The sequence below is a fragment of the Argopecten irradians genome, chromosome 1 (assembly GCF_041381155.1).
Source record: "Argopecten irradians isolate NY chromosome 1, Ai_NY, whole genome shotgun sequence".
Classification (NCBI taxonomy): domain Eukaryota; kingdom Metazoa; phylum Mollusca; class Bivalvia; order Pectinida; family Pectinidae; genus Argopecten; species Argopecten irradians.
This window is the reverse complement of record NC_091134.1, coordinates 13358006-13374429: the sequence shown is the minus strand read 5'-3', so window position 1 is coordinate 13374429 and position 16424 is coordinate 13358006. Positions and strand designations below refer to the sequence as shown.

The 16424-nt window shown below is 33.2% G+C and overlaps 1 protein-coding gene across 1 annotated transcript; it reads left to right on the top strand.

Annotated features, from left to right (window-relative positions):
* Window positions 1-11006: 11006 nt before the first annotated feature.
* On the top strand, window positions 11007-16224 carry LOC138318247 (MICOS complex subunit Mic10-like). Its single transcript, XM_069260452.1, has 4 exons — window positions 11007-11105; window positions 13049-13105; window positions 13717-13823; window positions 15517-16224. Exons 1-4 carry the CDS (start codon window positions 11033-11035, stop codon window positions 15532-15534), a joined length of 255 nt encoding a protein of 84 aa, XP_069116553.1. The 5' UTR covers window positions 11007-11032; the 3' UTR covers window positions 15535-16224.
* Window positions 16225-16424: the final 200 nt, after the last annotated feature.

Below are 16424 nucleotides of genomic sequence, written 5' to 3'. Positions count from 1 at the left end.
GAACACATAAATATTGACACACATTTGATATCAGGTCAACATCCATAGAAAAACTCCCTAAAAATGGAATTTCACGCGATTAGATTGAATCATCAGGATGAACATGAAAAGATTGATGGAGCTACAAAATGTATCATACATGTACAGAAACTATCATAATAAACCCAATGAATTTCTCCAACAAGAAAAATATATCTATTCAAGTTGCCTTTAGCATCTAAGAACTGGTATATCCGAGTTTTTAGCATTACCTTTATTTTCAAAACACAGCATTTTATGCTAAGGCCAAAAAAAAGTTTGTTTAGGGTTTCATTGGCAAAAAAATAGGGTCGGTCGGTCGGGAGAATTTTTTTCTTTTTTCATGTTTTTCACTTTAAAATGATGGCCGGAGCCGGAGTCTGAGATCGAAATCTGGACTTTTTAATATTTGTTCGCAGAAAAGTGGTAAAAAATTAGGGTCGGTCGGGTAATCCTAAACAGACATATTTTTTGGCCTTACTACAAACAAAGATAAGCAAATACATATCGTATTGGCGTGTCTTCTACATACCTGAATATATTGATTCAGGTCTAAAATTCCAGCGCTCCAAGACGATATTCTGCCTGTAGTGTAGTAATCATCATCATTATGTAGTCTAGCGCATTGAGCTCCATGAGAACTTCCGCCATGCTCACTGGAGGCGCTCATTGCTTGGTCATCCACGCCATAGAGACCAGAAACAAGATAGTCCGAGCATACTGTGTGATCTGAAATGCATTTGTTTTATGTTAATTGCATGTATATACACTATTATTATTATCATCATCATCATTATTATTGAAATTCAATATTATAGCACATAATGTATATGCTGTTATTGGCTGGGCATACCTTACTTTTGATAAAAAATATTACTTTTATGAAATGTTTTATACGGTGTAAGAGGTTTGACACTTGATTTACCCTGCATATTTATTCGATCATTTTAAAATGTTTAATTTTATGCTTGATTAGATGGTTATCCTGAAATGCAGAAGATATAGTTAATGCTTTCAATACTACATATGTATCAATACTACATTGATTAATTAAGATGTCGATATACGTCTGTCTGTACTGTATTGATGTTCTCTTTTATCGGAAGAGGAATGATAAAAGCATTACAATTTAAACGAGTTTCAAGCGATTAATATAAAAACAAATAGGATATGTGTAATTTTATATAGATGTCTAACTAATCCAAACAATTTATTATATATCTATCATTTTATGTCATTAAGGTAGTCACACTCTAATTTTGTCATTTTTTATCGTTTAATCTAATTTTTTGTTGATGTTTTATAACAATAGATTACGCTTGTAAATTATATCCACCAAATTTTTGGTTTAGGGTCGAACTAAGGGAGATAATCACTGCTGAAGAGGTCAAGGTCAACCAATGGTAAAATCAGAGTTATTTTTGACAGAAAAATCACATTTTAATTTTTTTTTTGAAAAACTTTATACATGATTTAGTAATTAACTCTTGAAGATGATTTATATTTTTTTTAAATATTCCATGACTGTTTTTTTCGGAATTTATTACAATATTTATCCCGATTATCTCCCTTTGCGGTTAACACAATATGGAACCAAAGTTGGTAAAAAAATATTTTGTTTTTAATAAACAATACAGAAACATTGGGGAATATGTAATTAATAATTTGAAACCAATTATACAAATTTCTATCCATTGGTTTTCTGTAAACTTGCGTTCGAATGTTGTATCTGGTAATATCCGCCAACATATCCATTTATGTCCATTCAGCCATTATGACCTTTGTTTTCACTCTACACATTAGATAATGCATAGATAAAATGCACAATGCATACCATAAGTATATGAATAGAAATAACAGACAATACAGAGGAATTATATGACATTAAGGCTATATTTTGTGAATTTTCAAAAGTTATCCCCCTTGAAAAATTGCAAAAATTACAGCACCTGTAGTAATACCCGGTGAGACAAAATCTTGTTCTCCACTTCATATTTTTGTGCAATATTTAAACATTCGTATAACATGAAGCAGACTTTGTACTCAAAATTGGTAATCCTTGTCAGGTACACTGACAGCAGGTCTGTGATTTTCACAATAGATAAGAAATTAGACAGTGTTAGAAACACTCTTTTCAAAAGATTCCACCATCTTGGGCAGCGACTCATCTACCACTTTTTTGGAACTGGTGACCCTCGGTTAATCATCAACATAACCTTAATGTAAGATCTTTGAAATGTTTAATTTGTATTCGATATTAAAGTCATCACTAATATATCGATTGTGTTATAGTGACAAAAACGGATTTTTAAATTAAAATAACTCGATCCTTTTGTGTTGTGTTTGCGATAAAATATATTTAAATGCAAGCAAAGGATTGCCATATTTTTGGTTTTGTCTTCAAAAATCACAAATAATTTTGTATTTAAAAATAAAAAAAGTAGAAAGTGTTGTGGTTGTTTATCAGCTCTTAGCTTTAGGATCATAAAAAGTGTTCAGTCCAAAATTCTCTTCAGTTTAGACTTATTCAGTCAAAGATGACGTTACAAAACGGTAAGTCAGTAATTATTGGCCAAGTCCAAAAATGCTTCAAATCATTCAATCACTTTACCAAAATGTGAAATCTTGTATCAAATATAATAAGTTTTTGTCTGAATATTATAGAAACACAATCAGACTATTCCAAGGCGAAATATTGTCACCGATTTTGTACAGTTTATATGCCAATGATTGTGAAATGTGTTTTATAAGAGAGAACTGTCCATCAGTAGAAATTGGTTTGAATAACTTGTTTTTGATTATGTATGCAGATGATACAGTTATACTCGCTAAGTCGCCCAAATCTCTGCAAGAAGTGATTGATCATACGTTATATAAATATAATAACAAGTGTAAGTTGGCTCTTAATGTTGATAAGACAAAAATAATGATTTTCAGAAACGGGGGTAGACTGAGGGAAACTGAACATTGGACTTATAATAATGTTAGCATTGATGTCGTCGACTAATTCAATTATCTTGGTATGTTATTTAATTACAATGGTAAATTTAAGAAAACTAAAATCAAAGTTGGAAATCAAGGAAGAGAAGCTTATTTTTCCATATGTAGTAAGTTGAAAAATCATGCAATAAATATTTCGACACAATGTTCTATTTTTGATACAGATATTAATAGTATACTGGGATATGCAAGTGAATTTGGGAACATCATGAAGCTCCTGATGTAGAAAAAGTGCACACTAACTTTGCAAAAATGTACTTGGCGTAAATAAAACAACTTGTATTTTGTCTATTAAGAACTAGGAAGGTTGCCATTGTATATAACCAGAAAAAATGAAATTTTGAAGTATTGGATAAAACTAAAACTAAGGTACTTCTAACTGTATTTTAACAGAATGTTTAGACACTAGAATTGAAACTAATGATGAGTGGTCAATCAACATTTAAAAATGAGCTAGCAAAAATTGGAATAGCATACCTATGAAATGAAATTTACGGCGACTGTTATACATTTAATATTTTTGAGAATAAAATTAATGAGGTATATAGACAAGATGTTATTAACAATATAAGTAATACAACACGAGGTATGCTGTATAAACATTTAAATGATAATTTATGTTAACAATTTTATTTAAGAATGCCTATTGACAGTGTATATAAAAGATGTTTTACCAAAATAAGAATTTCAGCACACTATCTGAATATTGAAAAGGGTAGAAAACAAAATATCCTAGAGTGAATAGATTGTGTACATGTTATGATTTAAATGAACTTGAAGATGAATATCACTTTCTATTACAATGTCCATTTTATGTTGATTTACGCCAAAAGTATATTAAGAAATATTATTACAGAAGACCAAGTGTTTTTAAATCAACTAAATCATTAAGTTTAAAAAACGTTAAAGAATTACAAAATACTGGTAAATTTATTCATTTTGCTTTTAATAAAAGGTCAGAAAAGTTAAAAAGTTGAGACACTTGGCTTTTAATATATATATTATACAAATCACTCTCCATTTCTTTTGTTATATCAATTGTATATTATACATGATGTAATTTGTACTTATGGACCGTAAGGTCCACGGAATAAAATTGATTGAATTGAATTAAATCCCGAAAAATTTCCGTAGCACTATATCCTAGCTATTATGCTATATAAACTGAAGTACTGAGTGCTTATGCACCAAAAGCAAAATAAATTATTTTTTGTGTTAATTAGACATACATGTATACACGATCAAACACCAATTATTGTTAAAATGGCGAGTATCGTTTATAAATGTTCTGTGGGCAGTGGAGCATCTTTAATGACGTCACTAATATGCCATTTAGAACTATCAAATGCAATGCGCGATATCAGAATTTGTTGATTTACATAATTTTAATACCTTCCTGTCATTCAATGGAGATAGTGGAGAATTAATTTACATCACTACATGTACCTCGTGAAACATAATAGAATGAAACTGCGACACGTTTAAAGAAATGTTACAGAGAAGAATTGTGAAGTTGTGATCAACCTGATGCCAAGAAAAGACAATATCTGGTCCAAAACAAGTGTGAAATTGAATTATTGTTCATTCCAAATAAAGAGCCTGGTGACGGATAAGCTTAAATGAATTTTATACATTCCATTGATTTCTATGACGTTTTGATGGGCAGCTAAAAATATGAATTTCGTGGAATTCTAGTACAGTGGAATGAAATGCATCCCTTGTTGTGGCATGGCACAACATCATAACATCATATAGAGATTGAACAGTGTTTTGATTGCGTTAAAGGTGGTATGAACGCAATGGGATACAGACACATTCTACATGTAGCGCTAACATGTAGAATATGTCTGTATCCCATTGCGTTCATACCACCTTTAACGCAATCAAACCACTGTTCAATCTTTATATTTACATAAATAAGTCTACTTTTACGGCAAATTTAAAACGGTGATGGTTGCTAAGTTGGGTAACTACGGTAGTCAGGATGACCGAAGATCTAGTTCCGATTGTTGAATGTTATAGCTGCAGTTTGATTTGAAATATAACAATAACACCTTAAATTATTTTCAAATTATGTTTTTTTTCAATTTGATAATGTATCAATAATGTCCATTTCGAATAAAAATTGAGATAACCGAGGCGGAACGACTACCGGTATAGTTGTCATGGTACATGTAGTGATGCGGTCCGAAGTGGAGCGAGCCGCCATATTTGATTTTCAACCGAGGAAAGTAACTGTTGATCAAATGGTATGACTGTTGAGCTGCTGAATGTTTATAATGTATGTATCGGTCTACGTACGCGATATAGACTAAATTCTTCATTGTCACGACTTTTATTTTATTGTACGGATGATAGACAAGTGTTTGCATGGTGTGTGACTGACGTAACTATGGAATTCCTCGAACATTCCTGATGAAAGCCCCCGGTTGTAGCCTCGACCAGCAATTCGTTTTGTTGTTTATTAGAATTCTACCGTTACAATGCTTGAACACATATTCTATTTTGATGTCAAATACATTTTAATTGGATCTAATAACAACTCTTTAATATTATTTTGAATCCGACAACGAGGAGACTTTGTTTACACTTAATATAGTAGGCCAACCGAGTAGGCTAATGACGAGCATGTTATTGTCTGTGCCGCCTAAGGATCAGTCTTGAGACAAATAGAAGACCGAAATCGTTTTTTAGTTTATTATTAATTCAAAGCAAATCTGTCATCTGTGAAAAGAAAAATGTAAAAAAAATAAGTAATTAAAGTCTATTTAGATTACCATATGACGCAAAATCTTACCGAAGCGTGAACTAGAAGTAGTCCGATCCTACTCTTGGTTTGTATTCATACTTCGTTGCGTTTACGCTAATTTGAACGCAACTCTCCTCCCATTGACTATATAGGGGCATATGTAAATATATGTATATATGGCGCTTCATTTAAGCATTGAACGTCTTTCAGTTGGCATTCATAGCCAAAATGAATGCAAACTGGACAGAGGCAAATTCCATGAAGCGCGGTAGCATGATGCAATATTTCAATAGGAGAACTTCCTGAGTTAAGGTTTAAGACCCTGTTTAATCAATATTGATTTTCGTATGTCTATACATTGTTTATCACCTCTTTGGTGTACTTTAACATGCAACTGTCCTAACCTTTGATATCACTGTTGACTCGTAAACTGTTGTGTTGTCCACAGGGTTCAGTATATTTTTTTCACCAAATATTGTATCTTCCTAGTCTTATGCAATATACCCATATGTCTTCCGAGGCAGTATTACATAGCTTCCCGCTGCAGTACTGCCTCGTGACGCCATGGCTTCAACAAAATTACCACATGTATTTTGTCGGTAAAAGTTTTACACTGTTTTTTCAGAGACTAGGCTGGTTTTACTATAAAAGGTGCAAACAACGTGTTTAACGTTGAAAATATCACGCAATTATCATATACATTGTGTATGAAGAATTGACAAGCAAACGTGGTTTTATCCACTTAATTAAAATTGGCCGGATACCATAGTTGTAAAATTGCAACAAAACGTCGAGGTGGAAGAGACAAATACTCTTTCATACGTGGATATGAAGGATAGGGATACTATTTATAAATGTTCTCATCTTTTACATACCAACCTCAGCTCAGCTTTGCTTCCGTAAATATTACATACTAATCCAGTTTCGCTACAAGTTTAAACTTTGGGTTCATATAATTTGACTTGCTGACTATAACTTTCTCTATTTCACCCAATCTTCACTTTCCTTCTCTTTTTCATTCCTTCTTTCTTCTCCCTTCCTCTCTTCTCTTTTTTCTATTTAAAATCATCAATTAATACTTTGTATTCAAAACTTAGTTAGTTCTCTAGTTAGTGCTATATATACTAAGGAGACAGGTTAATACAATTATCTTCTCCTTTTTTCTAAATCCTTAATTTATAATATGTTGTTATTTATGTACTTAATTGAAATTAAAATATGGTTTAAAACTAAATGTGCAACAAACCTAGGCCTGCCGTCTCCGTTACCTAGATCATTAATACAATATCTTAAGGGAATTCAGTTATAGTGCTATTCTCACCTGGTTTTATTAGACCGATATTCAAGCAAATTATCCCCAGTAGAACAAACAAACTTGTCATCGTTGATGAGCTCCTCATTCTTCGTCCTATCTTGTCCTTTATAAATCTGACTGAACTCTTTCGATATGATCAGACCTCCTTATCCTATGCATAATTTGTTAACCGTGAAATAAGTTCATGTGACTGAACCTAAATTATTCATTTTCGCAAAATTAATCACCCACGGAATACAAACCAAACTCAAGGTTGGAAGACTATTGGAGAAAACACTTTCTTATTCATGGCGCTTCATTTATGCCTAGTTAACGGAAGAAAACTATCGATCCACGATTCTTAGCTGTAATGGAAATTGGTAAATAACCTATATTAGAATTTAATAATGCATTGTGTACATTGCAGAAAACTATTTGATATATTTGGCAGTACGCCTCAATGAGTTAGCTCTGTGATTACTGTATTGATCATTGTAATGGTCACACAATCTCCAAGGTTAAAGATCTTTAGACGTCGGTGAAAGTCCTTAGTTTCAACAAGATCAGGACTAGTAGTCGTATGTAGCTATTTTACGTGAAGTGACCAGATTGTCTCTAACCAAGAACAAGTTTGTAAATAATTAACAAACATTAATAAGCAAAGAAACAACAAACAAACAAACAAAGTTAAAGTTTAGCTGAGGACATTGGGAATTCTGATCCTAAACACATCCCGCAGTACAAACATTGGTTACAGTCATTATGGTAATGTCGCCAACCCTTTTACTTGCAAACGTTAAATAGGTAGTTAAGCTATTTGCTATTAGTTATTAGCGGGCATGGTCGTAAAAATTATGTTTCTATTGATGGTATTTTTAGTATATTGATAGCTCCGATTACCAGCTGGATGATCTACTTATTAAGTATCTCGATGGTCCTCAATATTACCCCACTCCAATACCGCCACGTAAATTTAATGCATATCACAGTACCTCCAGCAGTAATTTAGTTAGAATTATCAAGAAAGGTTACATATAGTTCTTAAATGTTAAAATCTGTCGGATACTAAGTGTGTTCTGCAAAAATATGAATTAATCAATTGCAAAAAAAAAAAAAAAAAAAAAAAAGGTAGACATACATGTAGAATCCTAAGGGGTAATTTAGATCTTTATTGATTTATGACCTGTTGGTTTGCACTTTACCTTGACTCATTGTACACTGACTGAATTCCATTGTCAAGAGAACGTTCATGGAAGTTTGAGCATTATTTCTCATTTGTTTCTGAAGAATATAGGAAGTAGACGAATTATATATATTGAACCATTGAACGACTTTCAGTTTGCATTATAGCATCGTCTTCAATTGGGTTTTCAAAAATGACGGTGGTAATTCATACATTATGCATTTACATTTAAATGTATGTGTGGTTTTAGCCAACAATGTGTCCCAAAAACCGCGTTACAAGATTAAAGCGATTAGCTCATACGCGCAATACTTGTATTATGCATTGTATCAAAGACAAATTAAAATTGGATAAAATTATCAAAAATTAATTTCATTACAAACCTTATATGTATATGATAAATACATGGATCGCGTTAAAACGTTAGCGTTACTAGTACTGTGACATTCGTATGGTCACGTGGAGGTTGTTATAAGATATGGACCTATTTTTTTGTTAAGAAACATCAGTTGTGACGTCTTAGTCCTATCGATATTAGAATGTATATGCCTATATTTTTCTGAGTTCTTCAAGGTGTTGTCCTATGACCATCTTTTTTCTAGATGGTACGTTGCACGCACCTAAAAAACTGATATCTTAGGATATAAATATTGGGGACAGTTAGAATGTAAAATAATGAGCCTCAGTTAAAGATGCTCCACCGCTGACAAATGTTATTTTTTCACTATCAAAAACAGGAGCAGACGATTTAGTATTTTTCTTCAGTTACAAAAGTTACTTACTTTACACTATTACCACCATTGAAAAGTTTGAGCTTCTAATTTTACTTCAAGTTAAAAATATGAAAAATAATTAATTGCATCCCGAAAAAATTCCGTGGCACTATATTCTATATGGAATGAAGTACTGATTACACATGCACCACAGGCGAAATAAATTATTTTATATTATTTTTTGTGTTAATTAGGCATATTTATACACGATTTAACACCAATTATTGTTCAAATGATGAATATCATTTATACTCTGTCGGCGTTGGAGCATCTTTAAGTAAACGACCATTTGCAAGTTTGATATTATTTTCTCATTCTCTCAAAGTGTGTGCTCATCATATATATGTACATACCAATTACTTTCATTTGAAGAATTTAATGATATATTTGTTGGTTTATGGTATCTTTTAGCATTCCGAAGAAAAACATCATATACATTATGCATTGCCTTTAAAGACACACGCCCAACGCAATCCGTCACCATGTTTAGCAAAGGTTTCATGATTTTCTCTTTAAAAATTGATATAGCTGAACATATTTCGTCACAAAAGTGGGGGGAAATCAAAACTATCTTAGAAGGTTGTGTGAAGTTGCTCGATAGGAAATGAATTTATTTTTTTTTCTTTTTCAATATTCATCGATTTTTTTTGTTTTCAAGGTTTTGCAAGCACTATTCCACATCGATTTAATATTTATTTTCAAGGGTGTTTTTGCGTGCGAAGCACTTTATTGTGTGAACTGACAAAAATATCTTTAATCATATTTTTAAACCATATATTAAAAGCTCAATACCTATCCGAAACAAAAATAAAAGTTTCTTAAAATTAATGATAACATTAGAAAATTTAAATCGATGGCCTTAGGTCAGATTACAACACACACAAAAAAAAAAAAAAAAAAAAAATGCGTGATTCCCGCGTAATCTAAGAAGATTCTTTTCGTAGATTTGCCGTCTGGCTCAGTGATACAATATATCTAGTTAGTCAACTTACGGGCTAAGACGACGGCGGGAATCATATAATTAGTTAAGACGACCCGTGTCATGAAAATTAACATTTAATTTGTATCAATTTAATCATTCAGACGCGTTTAAGTGTAATATTAACGGTAAACTACAAATTTGTGCTACTCAACAAAATTTTCTTATTTTAAAATCAGCTCTAGATCTACGTATAGTACTACATGTACATGTATAGATATACGTAACGGGTGGCAAGCTCCCTGAGAAAAAAACTTCTAACTCACCTAGCTTTAGCAACTAAAAAGCACATTTCTAGCTCGTCTTCACAACAACGGTTACTTCCGTTGGAAACAAAGATAATTATCATTTCAAAATCATCATACACAACTACATGTACACAAAGTGTCGTCACTAATTAAGGTGATAACAGCCTCATTTCAACAAAAATAACACGTCGCAAATCTTCTCCATCAAGTGCAATGGAAAAGTATTTTTACCTATATTTTATCTAGCCCCATAAAACGTCTAAAAATAGTCTTATAGCAATCTGGTGGGACCATAAGTTAACTCTATATAAACCTGCGCACATCCCTTTTGCCTGTGATAGATCTATAAATCTCTGGTATGAATTAATATAAGTTTTTTTCCAAATACTATTTCTTTTTGTTGTGTCTATACTTGAAGTTACTTTTGCAAATTATTGTACAGTTAAAAAAGAAACGAAAGAAAATAAAGTTTATATTAAAATCCGTTTTGAAAAAGTAGTGGGTCTTTTAACAATCTTTTGTTTTCCTTGACTTTTGTTTTTGACGTTCAAGTTTTAACCTTAAAAAATCCACATTTCCCCTTACATGTAAATGCATCTGTTAATGATCTATATTTATTACTAAAGTATAGTAGCAACTAAAACACTTGAATTGTGTCTTTTGCAATGAATTTTATCTCTCTCTAGTGAATGTACAAACTCTACAGTGTATTGTGTTCGCAAGGGGGGTAACTGAGGCTGGGACCACTCTTATTACTTACTCGAACGCGCCTATCATAACCTTCCAACATGGCTGCCAGATCGGAGGACGTTCTTGTTGAAAAATGGGATAACTGTATTGTGGACACGTCACTGAAAACTGGTAGAGATTCTTACTTACGCGTGCTTTATTTTACCCTTAAAAGTTAAACGAATATAGCATGAATAATTGGTATGACATATTTTTTTTTAATTTCTCTTTTGCCAGGAAGACGCATTTCCTGCAGGGTTCCCTGTTTTGACGGATTTTAATTATAATGATCTTTTGCCGGGTATATACTCTACCGTTTCAATGTAGATATTTTTGAAAAGAAAATACTTTGTTTGGTTTCAATGTAGATATTTTTGAAAAGAAAACACTTTGTTTGGATGCATGGATAACTTATATTAGCCTACTCAAATCCAAATCCAGTGATTCAGATTGGTCAAGGTCTAGAACGAATAATCATACCACTCCGTTCACAGGGCCCCGCATTCTCGGCACCCATCGGCTGTCAAGCTATCGCTATACCAACTGACAGAGTGAAATGAAGGGAAGTAACTCTGATGGATGAGAAGGAGGGCCCCGTAACTACTGTTTATATTATAATATATATTTTCAGTCACTGGGTACGTTATATCCCAATACAAGGGAAGACACTCGGGATATAAAGTACCCAGTGACTGAAAATATATATTATAATATAAACAGTAGTTACGGGCCCCTGTGGTCTGAATGGCATTCTAGTCAGAATTATATGTAAGCAGTAATAGTTTTATATGTAAAAAGCGAGGAGAAAATGTTAATTGCAGCCTGCAGACCTTGTTTCGAACCCAGGGTCTCAGAACTCTAGCCAAATGCACAGCCAATTCATCTGATTCATGAGCCAGACTCAGTTCAATATATTCCACTACACTTATTTAATAAAGACAACCAATGACAACAAGGGCAAACAAATGAGAACAGTTATATATTATAATATAAACAGTAGTTACGGGCCCCTGTGCTCCGTTCCAAGCAGGACCATCTGTCAGAAATCTTCCGTCCGTCGTTTGGAGCTACGTATATGTCATCGCAGCTAATCAAGGTCTCAAGGTATAATAGGAGGTCATCGCCTCTCTGACCCATCACAGTTATATTTCTTATTTCCATTTTGGGTTAGTCTGAACACAGGGGCCCGTAACTAGTGTTTATATTATAATATATATTTTCAGTCACTGGGTACATTATATCCCAATACAAGGGAAGACACTCGGGATATAAAGTACCCAGTGACTGAAAAAATATATTATAATATAAACAGTAGTTACGGTCCCCTGTGGTCTGAATAGCATTCTAGTCAGAATTATATGTAAGCAGTAATAGTTTTATATGTAAAAAGCGAGGAGAAAATGTTAATTGCAGCCTGCAGACCTTGTTTCGAACCCAGGGTCTCAGAACTCTAGCCAAATGCCAGCCAGTTCATCTGATTCATGAGCCAGATCCGATCCAATATATTCCGGACTACACTTATTTAATAAAGACAACCAATGACAACAAGGGCAAACAAATGAGAACAGTTGGACTAAATGTGCAAAAAATAAAGTAACAAATTACAACGCAAGCATCATGTCATCATACTTTGATATTACCAACAACTGTATCAAAAACAGTATTTGCTTATTACAGAGTTATTTGCCCATGCGGATAAGTATTGATTGTGACTTGGAGCGTTTGCGAGCGTAATATCACACTTTTTGGAGAAAACAAAGTGAATTGCGTCCACAAAATAATGAAGTCACAATTGACCTACCCGCAATAGAGCAAACTCTGTAATATGCAAAGACGGAATTAGTAATTGAACAACATGTCATTGGGTAAGCTGTTGCCTATAGTGGTGTATAGATCAGGGAAATTCTACGTAAAAACACATGAAACACACACTGTAAAAATATGTGGTGTCCATGAGTACTTTTTTCAAGCACTGTATTGTATACAAGTATATGTATATAAGAGTCTATATGCAGTTGCTGGTAGTTAGTATTTATACATGTAGCAGCATTAGTATTGAAATTTGAATGTTTCAGTTTCTGGGGCACTCATTGGAGGACTGCTATCACTCACAAGATTTGGAAGAACAAAAAGTAAGGATATATGATTATAATTCTCCAGATTCTGATTGCAGTGTATTTAGTTTGTTTCCACTGATTTAATGCTTACTCAGAAAGCAAGAGTATTAGACAAATCTCTCTTAACGTGAGATATGGCAACTTTCCTGGATTTTTCATTTTATATACTTTGTCTTCATTTAGCTGTCAGCTGCTAGGCCATTTTGGATTTTGATAATTCTGCAAATATGTTATTAAAAGCTCACCAAAATCTTTCTCAATTAAATTCCACATGTATTTTTACCATGGTACGATATTGTATTGGAATTGATTCATATAGATCATTTCTTGTTTTACTCTGAACAAGGGGAGATTTGAAGTGAAATACTTTTACCTACCATTGAAATACAATGTACATATGTATTTTTTTATAAGTTCTCTATCATATGTTAGATTTAATAATTAGATGAATTAAAATGTTCTTTTCACCATAAAATTGAATAATTCTAGATACATGATGTACATGTGTAGCATATCAATGTCATATTAGTGAAAAGTTTTCTAACGAAATTTCAAAACATTTTCATGGAAATATTCTTTGCAGATCTGGTATATAATTAAAATTTTATAACATAAACTTGGAACAGGTGGATCACGATGGTCGATTTTCTTCTTCACTGGTTTAGGACTTGGGATGGGAATGGCAAACTGCAACAATGAGTTCAAATACCCAAATCTTCTGAAGCAAAACCCGGTAAGCTAATTAATATAAAGTGAAGTCTATTGTTCAGCCATAAGAACATGACAAAGTTCAGCTAGAAAAAAACCCAATGTATTTATATATATGGAACATAATTAGGTCATATCAAAAATTTCAAACAAAACCTTATTTTTATTTCTCAAAAATTTTGATTGGAAACAAAATAAGTTTCATTTTTACCTCCGAATTAAGGACCAACGTGAGCTTATGCCATACCGTAGGTGGCGTCCGTCGTCCGTCCTTCGACAATAACCTCTTAACCACTGGTCGGATTCATGAGAATTCGACTGTTAGCATCCTTGTGGGCTACTGACTGAAAATTGTACAAATGATTCGGCTGATCCCCCAGGGGCCTGAGGGGCAGGGTCAAAAGGGGTCAATTTGGCTATTTCCAAAATAAACAACTTCTCCTCTGCAACTTAGCATGGGATAGCACTCATAATGCAATGGTAGCATCCTTATAGGGTGGGATTCAAAATTGTACAAATGATGGCGCTGACCCCCGGGGGACCTGAAGGGCGGGGTCAAAAGGGGTCAATTTGGATACTTCCATTTAAATGACTTCTCTGCAACTAAGCATGGGATAGCACCAATAATGCAATGGTAGCATCCTTATAGGATGGGGAATCAAAATTGTACAAATGATTGGGCTGACCCCCTGGGGGCCTGAGGGGCGGGGTCAAAAGGGGTCAATTTGGCTATTTTCATATAAACGACTTCTTCTCTGCAACTAAGCATGAAAGAGCACTCACAATGCAATGCTAACATCCTTATAGGGTGGGGATTCAAAATTGTACAAATGATGTAAGTGTCTTTGTGATCATTACTAAAAAAAAACCAGGTGAGCGATACAGGCCCTCTGGGCCTCTTGTTTTAATTTGTTTTACTGTAAATAGACATTAACACACACTATAGAATAAACCCCCCCCCCCCCCCCCCCCCCCCGACAAGAAAAAAAGCAAAATGCAGTAAAAATTGTTAGCTTAGTGTTACATATATACCCTTACAAATTTGCAGCATGTACTGCATTTGCAGCATACGCTGAAACCATACTGCTATATTTAATTGTATGCTGGCATCATGCTGGAAACTTAAAAGCATGAATGCAGCATGTTGTCAATATACAAAATAATGACATATACAGATATATATTATGTAGCATATGGTTGACCATCCTCGATACTCCAAGGGTTACTATCACTGACATTATATTCACCCTTGGACTATCTCATAGGAAAACTGAAGGCAGAACAGAACAGGAAATTAGTCCTTTGATGTACATCAAAATAATTGTATAAAAGTACACTGTGGTTGACTGTGTGGCTTTGAAGTTGGGTGTAACTCGTCATGTAGTCTTCAAAGGAAGTCTTTGCAGGCCTGTGATTGGTCATATTTTCCTCTCGAACTGCCTTCAGTTTTTCTATGAGGGTAATAGTAATCCATGGAGTATCAAGGATGGTGGTGGGAATATACATGTATATACAGAATGTAGTTGTTAATGCTAGTTTCACCAAGTTAGGTTTTTTTAACACTCTGTTCAGATTGAGATTCAACACATGGCCATCAGCTTATCACAAAAACATTTTTGGAGGGAAAAGAATGAAAAAGTAAATGAAAAGAAAGTCAGTTTTAAATGATAGTCTGAGAGATATTTCACGTATATAAAATTCATCTCTTTATTTTTCAGGATGCAAAGAAGTCCTAATGGAAGCGGCGTTAGAAGTGTAAAGATTTTAAGTGGCTGAGAGGAGAGTGCTTGTGACAGACTTTGGTGATAGAAATTGTGATGTGCTGTATAATGATACAGATTGTGAGCTGATACAGGAATTATTTCCCTTTGATTTGTCACCGTGAAACAATTTTGACTTGGAGCAGAGATTACAATTTTGCAAGTTGTGTAGGTGAGGAATGTGTTTATCCGTATTCCTATTTAAATATAAAAATGTATTAGAAACTGTATCTTCAAATGTTTGAATATTTAAAACATATTTGAATGTTGAATATTTAAAACATATTTGAATATTAAAATCTTGAAACATATTGTTTAAATGTTTTAAAATACAAATGTACTACAGTGTACGTAAATCACTAGAAGAATATTTCATATTCCTGAAAATAATTTTTATGAAGACAGTCAATGACTCAATAGTTGTGAGTTATGATCAAAAAAGTGAGATATGATAAAAAAACAAAATTTACGTTGACAATTCAAACTACCAGGATATACTATTTACTGACTATGATAAATCAAATACTGCAAAAACTCTCAGAAGAGAAAAAAATCTAGTACCTAAAAGACTAGATTCATTTAAAATCATATAAAAGTACATGTAACTACAAATATATAGATTATTTCACATTTATTTGTGACCAAATAAAAACTTACAATAAATAGTGTTGTGTGTGTTGAGTTTACAAGTGTGTACATCTTCTTAAGTACATTGTAATGGTAACACTTGGCTAATCACATTTAAGCATTGAATGTCTTTCAGTTGGCATTCATAGCCAATATGAATGCCAGCTAGACAGATGCAAACTACATGCCATGAATTGTGCTAGCACTTCATATTGAATTTGCCTCTATCTTGTATTTGG